Genomic DNA, 11,333 nt, shown 5'->3' with positions numbered 1-11,333 from the left:
AATTTCTGAATATCACGTAAACTTACTAAAATTTGAAAGCAAACTTTACAAACCAACATAAACATAACAAAAAATGGTGCAACAAAATTGCGCAAGAAGGCTTAATAAGAATTAAATTCCTAATTTTTTTCTAAAATTATATAATATGGCAAAATTACAAAATAATTTTAAAAAATTGTGATCTTTTTTTGAATTTTCTCTCAGAATTCATTCCATTCCATTTTTCGTAGAAAAATAATTTTGTATGGGATCTGAAATCATGACGTCAGAAGGGGGATTTAAACAAAGATGACCGGCGACAATAGGGTCACGTTGCAACTAATACATTGTGTTGTTAGTGAATTTTAATCGTTTTCCGTGCTTAGTATGTCGAAGATGTCGCTCAGCATTGCTGAAATTCGTAAATTTACGTTATCCACTACTTCGTGTAGAAATTTTGTGGAAGGAGAAAAGGTGTGACACGCTGGACACATTATTTTCTGTAAACCAGCCAGATGATCAAATGAGCATAAAGCTAATTGTTCTTCGTTTATAATAGTCCAGTTTGCGGTACCAGTTTTAAGTACCTTTTCCCTGCACTGCAATCTACAAAAAGTACAGTTTCAGATCATAATTGAGCATGTTTTTTTATATATAAAGAAGAAAATTAATCACTCTAATAATAATATTTTCTTGGCAGTTTTTGAGAAAAACTTCAACCAGGCAATACTCAAGTTTTCAAAATATTTTCGATATGAATAAATATAAAAACGAGTTTGCTTTAAGTATTTTAGGGAAATTGCAATTAGTTCCTATACAAATTCTGAGGTTATAAAATAAAACTAAGGACAATTAAGATGGCTTAAATCGTATATCTAAATTATTTGTAAATTCAAAATATTAGAAAATATATTTTTCTCTAGAAATCCATGTGAACTGATCTGTTCGAAATGAGTAATCCTCACTTTTAAAATGTAAAGAAAAAACACACATATGTTTGAGATAACCTACTTCTCTAGTTTTAGAACCTTTTTCCATCGCTTTCTCCGATCGATCATTTCTTCAGACTTATTTTTATTAACCACTTTAACAAAGCCTTTTTTAGACAAGAGTAATATTGATGAAATCTAACATCTAGGTTTTTGCTAGCCATGCTTGAACATCCGAAAACAGAGCAAAATCTTTTACTTTTGCTTTTCCTCGGACTGAATCTCGTACCTAGATCGTCTATTTCTGTATTATCGGACTTTTTTGTAATTGGATGATTTAAATCTTATCATTAAAAAAATATATTTATATTCTACTTTGAATATCACCGAAATAGCACACAGCCTTTTAAATACGACCCCGTTGAAAATCCATTTTACCCATCGAAAATTAAACTATTATAAATTAAAATTTTTTTTAAATAACTATTTTGGTTCATAATTTTATTGTTTTGTTGAAAATTCGATTTTTTTGTTGTTGAAAAAACATTTTCTTATACTAAAAATTTAACTGTATCATTTTTGGTTGAATTTTTTTGGTGGGAAATTGACCTTTCTAAGTCAAAAATTCTTCTTTTTTGGTAGAAAATTATTCTTCTTGTTTAAAAATTCATCTATTTTAATCAAGAATTCATTTCTTTGGATGCAAATGCATTTTTCGATGAAACTTCTTTTATTTTGGTATACATGGTTAAAAGTTCATCTATTTTTTTGGAAATTAAACTATTTTTCTGAATAATTGTTGGTTGTAAACTGATATTTTAAACTGATAATTTAACCGTTTTTCGTTGAAAATTTATCTATTTTGTTAAGAAAAATTTTTGTTGTTTTAAAATTGATTTTGAAAGTTTTGAATTTCTGTTTTCAGTAGAAAGTAATTGGTTTAAAAATTAAATTATTTGTTTGCAAATTAAATGTTTTGCTTGATAATTTAAATATTTTGTTGAGACTTTGATATTTTGGGGTTGATAATTATTTTTCAACTGAAAATACATACATTAAAATTTATTTATTCAAATTTTCGTTGAAACATTATAATTTTAGTTGAAAATTAATTTCTTTCGTGTTATGTAGGTGTGCCTGGTCGTCTTCTTTCCAAACCAAAGCGAGGGTTTTTCATGTCTTTCGTGGGCTTGACGTCCCACGTCCCTCATGGCTTTTACCATTGCATTATTCCTATTTTTTTCATTTTTCGTATTCTGATCTAGATCATTGTTAATGATTATTATTATTTGTTATGGTTTTCTTTGTGTACAAATAACATTTTTCTTTTCACCTTATAGTTACATAAAACATCAAGTCTAGGGTGTTTTTAACGATTTTGTGAGATTAATCTGTTCTTTTATTTTTGCTTATTTATTTTAATTTACCTGTTGTTTGAACTCCATTTCTTGCTTTTTATTCCTGTATTTGTATAATTTTTCAAAGTTATAGTCACTGATCAAATTTCTCTAACAATTCACTGACTTTAATTGTATGGTGTAAGGTTTATAGACCGTGGGCTCACAACGTAAATGGGAACGTGATACGGATAAGGCCAATTTTCACATGAGATGTTCGTCTGATGATGAGGAACGTAAAAATGGGTGCCTGGCAGGTGTGAGTGGATGCGTTTACCTGTGGCGACCTGTCAAAGGTGCGAATTTTTGGCAGTTAACTAACGTGACTCGGATAAGGTTGAAAATTGGTGCACATGTAAGGGCTGACATTAGAAATAGCACCTGCGCATTGCCAGGCACTTAACTCGATGCAAAAGTGTTGCCGGGCGGCTTCGAAGTCGCCGGACATTCAGGTGAAATATCTTGAAATTGATTTTACAGGAAAAAGTTTGAAACAAAAGTTGGCCCACTCCCAGAGATGCATATTTTCATTGGTATATCATTTTTTTTTTTTTAATTGATACATTTGGAGAAAATATCGATTAAATAAATACCATAACAATAAAAAGCCCTTTTTATTGACAAAAAGTGATTTTTTCGAAAATTATTACAAGACAAAAGGTACTCTATTACAGGTATACTCCAAGATTAATTAGAAGTATTTGATCAAAGTGTTAACATTTTCTAAGTTATTCGCATTTTCCCTTCTTTTTCCCATTTTTTCTATCACCTGCTGTATCTTTAGCAATTTAAAAGAAGGTGTGCTCAAAATTAGTACACGAATAAAGTCAGTCTTGGGCAAAGAATTGGCGTCAGCCACTTTTAGTTAAAACAATGACTTATTCTGCTATAAATAATCATAATCAGTGTCACGTTCTCAGCTTTTGATTATCGTAGAAAGTTGTAATAAAGGTGAATATGATTATAAAAATGAAACAACCAAATCGCTTTACTTTAAAATATCCATTATTTATTATTGTTAAAGTTTATGTTTTGTCGCGGAGATACGTTCGATCTTTATTACCGTGACGAATGTCAAGTTTCCCAGACCCAGCGTGGGTCATTGGCGTAGGCATTACGATTGCATTTTTAATGCTATAGAACTGCATTAAAAATGCACCACGAAGAATTTGTAATGCCTACACCAATGACCCACACTGGGTCTGGGAAACTTGACATTCGTCACGGTAATCAAGATCGAACGTATCTCCGTATACCTGTAATAGAGTACCTTTTGTCTTTTAGTAATTTTTGAAAAAATCACTTTTTGTCAATAAAAAGGGCTTTTTATGGTTATGGTATTTCTTTAATCGATTTTTTCTCCAAATGTATCAATTTTATCAAAAAATGATATACCAATGAAAATATGTATCTCTGGGAGTGGGCTAACTTTTGTTTCAAACGTTTTCTTGGAAAATCAATTTCAAGAAATTTCACCTGAATGTCCGGCAACTTCGAAGCCGCCTGGCAATACTTTTGCATCCAGGTAAGTGACTGGCAATGCGCAGGTGCTATTTCTAACGTCAGCCCCTACATGTACACCAATTCCGTATCACGTTCCCATTTACGTTGTGAGCCCACGGTCTATTATGTTCTCGTGATCCGGTTAGGTCAAGAGTCAACCCTATACTGAAAATGTTCGCATTTATACTGGAAACATGTTGTGGTTTCTTTTTGTAAATACCAATTGTCATTGATGGTTTTAATTACAGATTCTTTCATCTTGTTTTCTCTTTCCCATATACATGTCCTTCCTACATTAACTTATCCGCATATGTATAACTAGTTCCTTTTTTTGTATATAGTTTTTTCTTCTTTTTCTAGTTATACTAGGATGGAGTTTTTCTTTTCTCTACATATTATTCTTTTTAATTTTTCTTTCATATTTTTACTTATTCTTTACTTTCTAGTTTATGGTATCATTTATTATTTTCTATGTGTTTTTTTTCTCTTCTTCTGTAGGTTTTGTTTAATGTTTTTCTTTTGAATGGTATTTTTTTTGTCTAGTCTTTATTTTCATCAATATTTGTGTTTACAATCTTATTTGCTACGAATTATTGTAACAATTATGGTTCTTGCGCTTACTTCTAATTTTATAAATCCTATTTTCGTGTGACATGTTTTGTCTAATTTTGCTATTGTCGCTTTTCTATAATATATTTTATAATTTTTTTATTTCTTATTTTTATGTTGCTAATTCTCTTATGCGTTTATTTACATGTGATTTATTTTCTTTCTTTCTTTTCTTTTTTATATGTGACTCATTTTGTCCAATTTTCCTCTAGTCGCGGTTCTTTCCAATGTATTTTATAATTTTTTATTTTTATATTATATATATAACATTATATTACTAATACTCTTATATGTTTATTTACAGTTGTCGATGTTTTGTTCTTCTCTTCTCTGGGTGTACTTTTTTAGGTCCTGTGGGTGTTACATCCCCTTTTCTTCTTCTTTTCCAGGATCCCACAGGATGAATGTTCCTGGTTTTATCTCTTTTTTTAATTCGTAGGGTCCATAATAAATTTGTAGGAATTTACCCAATAGTTTGTTGCTTTTATTCGATCTATTCAGTAGCTTTAAACGTACCTTATCACCGACTATTAATTTAGTAATTTTATGTGTGCGATTAAATGCCTCTGCTCTTTTTTCCCTTTTTGAATTGTTTTGTCTCTAGTCATTTCTATTTTTCTCTCATATCACATTTCATTTGTTGAAGGAGGTAGTTTCAACCAATTTTCCCAAGCCCTTTTTGACTTGATGTTTAGTTGCAGTTCAATGGGTGTTAATTCGGTTGTTTCATGATGTGTTTCATTCATGAAATTTTCTATCACCCGTATCCAACCCCACCATCTGTTGTGACGTTCTTTGATGAGTGTTCGGAAAAACCTCGATAGGATCCTCCTTTTGTTCAATTATGAGATTCTTCAATCGTTCTCTTAGTTCCGATGATGGTCTCTTTGCTAGTGCATATAAAAATATTTTCCCTTCGTTTAAATCAATCGAAAAATCCGATTCTTTAAAGGGTATTCTAATTAAAACATCAGCTACTAAATTATATTTACCTTCACAATATTCTATTTCGAACCAGTAGTCTTGGATTACCATAATCCATCTCGTCAATCATCCGTTCACCAATTTGCATGTTTTAAGAAAAACTGGTGCTTTGTGATCTGTGCGGATAATTAATTTCGCCCCAAACGCATAATACCTGAATTTTATAAGTGCTCATACTATAGCAAGCAATTCTATTTCAGTAGTATAATACGATCATTCAGATCCTTTCAATGTTCGGCTAGCGAACGAGATTGCTAAATGTTCTTATTTTTCATTTGTTTGATAAAGTATGGCCCCTAGTGCTACGTCACTGGCATTTGTTTGAAGGTAGAATGGCTTTGTGAGATCTGGGTACGTAAGAATTACAAATTCACAAAACAGTCCCGTGACTTTTTTAAAATCATCATCTTTTTCTTTCTCCCGAAACCATTTGTTTCCTACTCTTAATAATTCAAGTAGAGGGACAATTTTTTGGGCATTTTTATCAGTGAATTTTGTGTAATAGTTTATAAGCCCTAAAAACCTTCTTAGTTCCTTTAAATTTCTTGGTGTTGGAAAATCATGAGTGATTTGAATTTTAGATGGATTGGGTTTAATCCCTATAGGTGTGAGGATGTGTCCCAGCATTTTTAACTCTGGACGGAAAAAGTGAGATTTTTCAAAATTAACAGTGATATTGTGGTCCAGTAGACGTTGGAATAACAATTCGAGATGATGTAAGTGTTCTGAGATGTTCTGAGATGTATATAGCATATCATCGATGAAAGTGATTACAAAATCTCCTATTCCTCTTAAAACTAGATCTAAAGCCGTAACTAACGCCGCAGTGCTCGTTTTCAATCCAAAGGGTGTAACTTTAAATCAATAAAATTTTCCTTCATGTAGGAAGGCCGTGTATTTAATTGAATTAGAGTGCAGCTGCACCTGCCAAAAACTGCTCACATGATCAAGTGTTGCCATGACCATCGTTCCTGCACATCTTTGGAACAGAACCTCGGTTGGTTCAGCGCATTCGTCATCATTTGTCATTAATTCATTCAATTTACGCGCATCTAAACATATGCGAATTGATCCATCTTTTTTTGTCGTAATTACTAATGGATTCATATACGCACTATTTGAATGTTGAATAATGCCTAACTCTAATAATTTTTCTATCTCTTCTTTCATCTTACTCCTGAGAAACAGAGGCACCGGAGATGTCCTCATTAAAAAAGGCATTTTGTCAATTATTTCTAATTCTTCTTTATGTACAGAGATCCGACCGGGTTTTTTTTGTTGAAAATACATTTTTATAACGCTGTATCAGCTTCTAAAATCGCTCTTTATCATTTGTATCTAATAGAGTGCACTGTGCTACCTTTTCCTTAATTTCTTCATCACGCAATGCAAATTGATTTTGAACATCATCATAATTTTTAATATTATTTAATTCAAATACGACACTTGGATGGGTTTCTTCAATTTCTAAACATTTTCCTAAACAATTTCTTTCTTTCTCCATTTGAAAATTTTCAGGATCAAATATTACTCGTATACGCTTTGGATCTTCGTCCATTAATTTCACTTTTATCGTTTTTCCCTTATCTTTCACTTCAATAATATTTTATTCGAAATCAATTTTACTTTCAAATTTTTTAAATATATCAATCCCAATTATACACTTTTTATTCAATTTAGGAATAATCAAAAATACATAGGCACCATACCAGTTGCTCATTTTAAAATTTGCATCTGCTTGATTTTTTTATTTCACAGGCTTTGCTCCTGTAGCACCAACTTTCCTTGTGCCCACTATAGGTAATAATTCGCATTTTCTGAACGCTTCAACATTATTTTCAAATAAGGTTTCAGAAATGCAGGTAACCTCACTACCTGTATCAATTAATGCTTTCGTTCTAACATTCTGTATCGCGATTTGTAAAATTAGGCATTTATGAAGAGGCCTTATTATCTCATTATCATCATTTTGTAATAAATCGCCACGCATGTTTAATGGAAGAGAATTTTTTTAAATCATTAGACCTCGGATTTGTCTCTATTGTAGTACATTTAATCAAATTGAGGCTCAGCCATTTCCCGAGTCCTCGTGACTATCTAAACAATCTTTAATATCAACCTGATTTTCTAGACAATGTGTATGCTTGATTCCATACTTATTTTGGACCATTTCATTTGACCCATTCGTTTTTCTTACATCTTTTTGATCATTTTGTAGATCATTTTGCCCATTTCGAGAGCTTACATTTTGATATGCGTTATTTTCTCGCCTATATATTTGATTCTAGACAGTTCCGCTTAACTGTTTTCTATTGCCATTATAATTATTATTAGAATTGGTCGCATTCGCGTAATTAGAACCATTTGACCACTGATTCTGATTATATTGACCATTACGAGGTTCATCAGCGAAAGCATCATAATTTGAATCACGATTATTAATAGTCCGATTTTGATGATTTTCATATTCATAACTCTGATGATCACGACTCGTGTTGTTGTAGGCACCACGGTTCTGTCTGTTTTAAAAACCTCGGTTTCTGTCCTCATATCTTCCCCAATAATTATAATTTTGATTTCGATCTTCAAATTGATTTCGACCGTCATGATCGCGATTTTTATCTAAATAATTATTTTTGTATCTCGATTCGTAATTTTCAAAATTTGATCTTCGCTGATCATACTCGCACTTGTCGTTATTTTGATCTTCTCACGAATAAAGCTGATTGAAATATTTATTATTACCTCTGAAATTATTTCTATCATGTGGACGAAAATTTTGCTGTCCATTATGATAATTTTGATTATATACAGAGTTTGGACGTGGAGATTAATACTCAGAAAAATTTAACGGCCCTGCTTGGTCCAATTCTTCTAAAAACTCGGTTAGTTCTTCTTTAGTATTAGCATTTCTCATAATTAATGCAGTTTGAATTTCTTTTGTAATATGCCTCGATAAGAATTTTACAATTTCGCTTTCGCAGGGCGGTGGAATTAAGTTTTTTGCATTGTTTATCATTCTCGTTGCATATTCTGACCTTGAAAGCTTTACAGGCAGATAATGACCGTACTACAAATCCTTCCCGACTTCAAATCTAATATCATTATTCCAAAATTTCTTAATAAATTTCTCTCGACAATTGGCGGATCATAATTTATGTCTTCCCAAATCATATTCCACCATTCTCCGGCCCTTTCTACCAAACATAATTGTATTACGAACTTAAAATCATTCTTTCTAGCATCAATCGCTTTTAAATATGACTCAAAATCATACAAAAACCTCATAGGTCGCTCGCCTTCTCTACCAGAAAATTTCGGAACTGGATAACTTTTTAACCAGGGCGTTTTAACATTGCTCGACCCGGAGTTCCTGTCAACGCGTATTTCTAGAATATATTGTTGCTCGTCAATGTCCTGTAAGCGCTTCCTATTTTGCATATTTGCCACTAATAATTCGGCTTGATTTTCAAGTATTTCTTCACTAACTTTTGTTGGTGAATTTACTTTATGTTCAACATCTACTATGTTTTCTTCTAAATATTTACTCTTGGCCTCGCATTTTTCGTTTGAACTACTAACATTTTCATATATTTTTTCGGTTAAGTTCTTTGCAAAAAGATCAATTCGTTCATGAACAACCGAGAGTTCTTGATTAGTTTTTTTTATGATTTTCTTTCACATATTCATAGACTCTATTTTGATTGGTAAATGTATCGTCAACTCTCGCCCTTAAGTTGCTCATATAACCCATGATAATATTAAATTTTTTATCATCAGAATATGGTTGTTCATTTTTTTGCTTAGGTTCGGTGGTAGGTTCATTTACAGCATTGACGCTCGATCTACCAGGATTTTCTGCATCATTTTTCTTCGAACTCGATTCACTATATAATTGTGATAATTCACAATTCCATCACGCAGAGCGTGAGAATTTCTTTTGTGTTTATAAATTCGATTAGGTTCTCTATTATGGTTTCCATTAGGAAGGTCAATACGTTTACTTTTACGAAGTGATAATATTCATTTAATTTAGGTTAATTTGATTGATATGTTTGTGACGTCTGCGATCACTCACAATGGGCCTGTAATTGATCCGGCGCCACGAGTTATGCGATGTTTATTTTTGCTAAACACCTGCTTCCTAATTCTCTTCTTAAAATTTTCGTATATCGAATCCACGAATATTCACAATCCCTTTCTCTTTAAATAACTTCTGGGTTCCACCAGGGGTACCAGTTGTTACGTTATTCTCTATCTTATTAAACGTCAAATTAAGTAGCGTCATTTATTTTGTACTAATTATTATTTTGATGAGACTCCTGGATCTGGGACATGCCTTTTTTCATAATGGTCCTTGTTAAGTTTTAGTTTACAAATTTAAATGTGTCAATTTTTCCCTCTCAATCAAATCGATCCAAGTGAATTCAAAGCTATTGACAACTTACTGTGTCCTTATCAGGAAACTGGTACTGGAATGTCGGAGCCAATCATGGAAGGACGATAAATCTGAAACGTAATGACTTGTTATTTACATTTAAAAAGAAAGACACTTGTCCTACAAATTGAGGCTCCCAATTATTATTAAATTGTAATTGGCTTTTTTCCATTCTGAGTCTCTAAATTCTAAAGTAGTTTTTAACTAGAAAATCGGTAGAAATGTAAGTCTTTTGATCCAGGATGTGCTATTGCATCGGCGAAAAACATGTGAATTTTGCTACTTTTGTGGAGGTTATATTGAAGAGTTATTTAGCAGTGAAATCTCACAATAATCAAAATTTTGGAAATTGGATGCCCAGAAGCGAGAACCTAATTGAGTTGCGAATTCGTTTTTAACCCTGAGATTGTTAAGGCTATTTATTCACGCTTCACCCTAATTGACTTATTTCAACTTCGTTTGCCCACGAAAAAGAAAAGGCTGGAAATTTCCGTTTTTCTATGTGCAATTGATTTTGTAAATAATGCGCCATTCTGAGCAAACCGTGGGGTAATGTTTTCAGTTCAGAATTTTGCATTATTTTCCTAACCACTTAAGCTTCCCAGATTTTATAGGGTTAGTAATTCATCAGGCCCTTTTAATAGATAATAATGAAAATTTACCTACCTCCCATTTCTCTGATTTTGAATATTAATTTCACCTATCTATTTTGGGAATTTTTGTTGTAATTCCTAAGATATTGTGAAATTAATTTCTCAAAATGGTTGACCCTTCACATGCAATTTAAAGAATTTGAATGCATAATACTGATTCTAAAGCCTATTGAATAAGTTCCCGACTTTTAACGGGTCGCGTATTCAATAAATGGTGGGAGGATTGTTCAAATCAGTATTTCGCTTCATATTGTACATGGATCATCAATTTCTTACAAAGTGCTCATGACCAGCACTGCAATCTCGATTAACATGGAAAGAAAACGAGAATTGGCGCGATTAAGTTCCCACCATTTAATGGGTCGCTTAATCGCGAGCGGGACCACTCTCCAATTCAGGTCCGTGAGAACCAACAACCCGTGCTGAGCATGACTCACTGAGAGAAAATAGGACTTTACTTTCCAATTAATAGCTTTAATTTTCAAAAATTCCTTGAACAAGGTTAAATGCCCTTATTGGGTACTAACTTAATTTTTGCCTGACAGCCTTGTCTTTTATCCTTCCTACCTACATAAAGTAATTCAATTCGTAACTCAATGTTACGAATTGAAAATAAGTCACTGGCCAAACAAGAACTCTCCCCAGAAGCTTGGCGCCGACTGGCAATCTACCCACAGTGATCCCAGATCTGAAACGAGACGTGGTCCAATACTATGACACGTCTATGTCTGTGTGAATATGGTAGGGGACGATATAAATGCCTGGGTTGCGCGCGCAACCCATTTCTCCTCTTCTGAATTTGAAAACTCGAAGGTGCACGATTGCCGGTCGGAACACTTCG

The 11,333-nt window shown here is 32.6% G+C and overlaps 1 protein-coding gene across 1 annotated transcript in view; it reads right to left on the bottom strand.

The window, feature by feature from the left end:
* Nucleotides 1–210: 210 nt before the first annotated feature.
* The window catches only part of LOC117168084, a 41,621-nt gene continuing 30,498 nt past the window's right edge, over nucleotides 211–11,333 (bottom strand). The window contains exons 2-3 of the mRNA XM_033353451.1: nucleotides 9,850–9,910; nucleotides 211–585 (exon numbers count right to left, since the gene is read on the bottom strand). Coding sequence (XP_033209342.1) covers nucleotides 345–585; nucleotides 9,850–9,910 — 302 coding nt within the window. The 3' untranslated portion in view covers nucleotides 211–344. The remainder of the gene's footprint in view (nucleotides 586–9,849; nucleotides 9,911–11,333) is intronic.

The sequence above is a fragment of the Belonocnema kinseyi genome, chromosome 2, assembly GCF_010883055.1.
Source record: "Belonocnema kinseyi isolate 2016_QV_RU_SX_M_011 chromosome 2, B_treatae_v1, whole genome shotgun sequence".
NCBI lineage: Eukaryota > Metazoa > Arthropoda > Insecta > Hymenoptera > Cynipidae > Belonocnema > Belonocnema kinseyi.
This window is presented reverse-complemented; position numbering and strand designations above follow the sequence as displayed.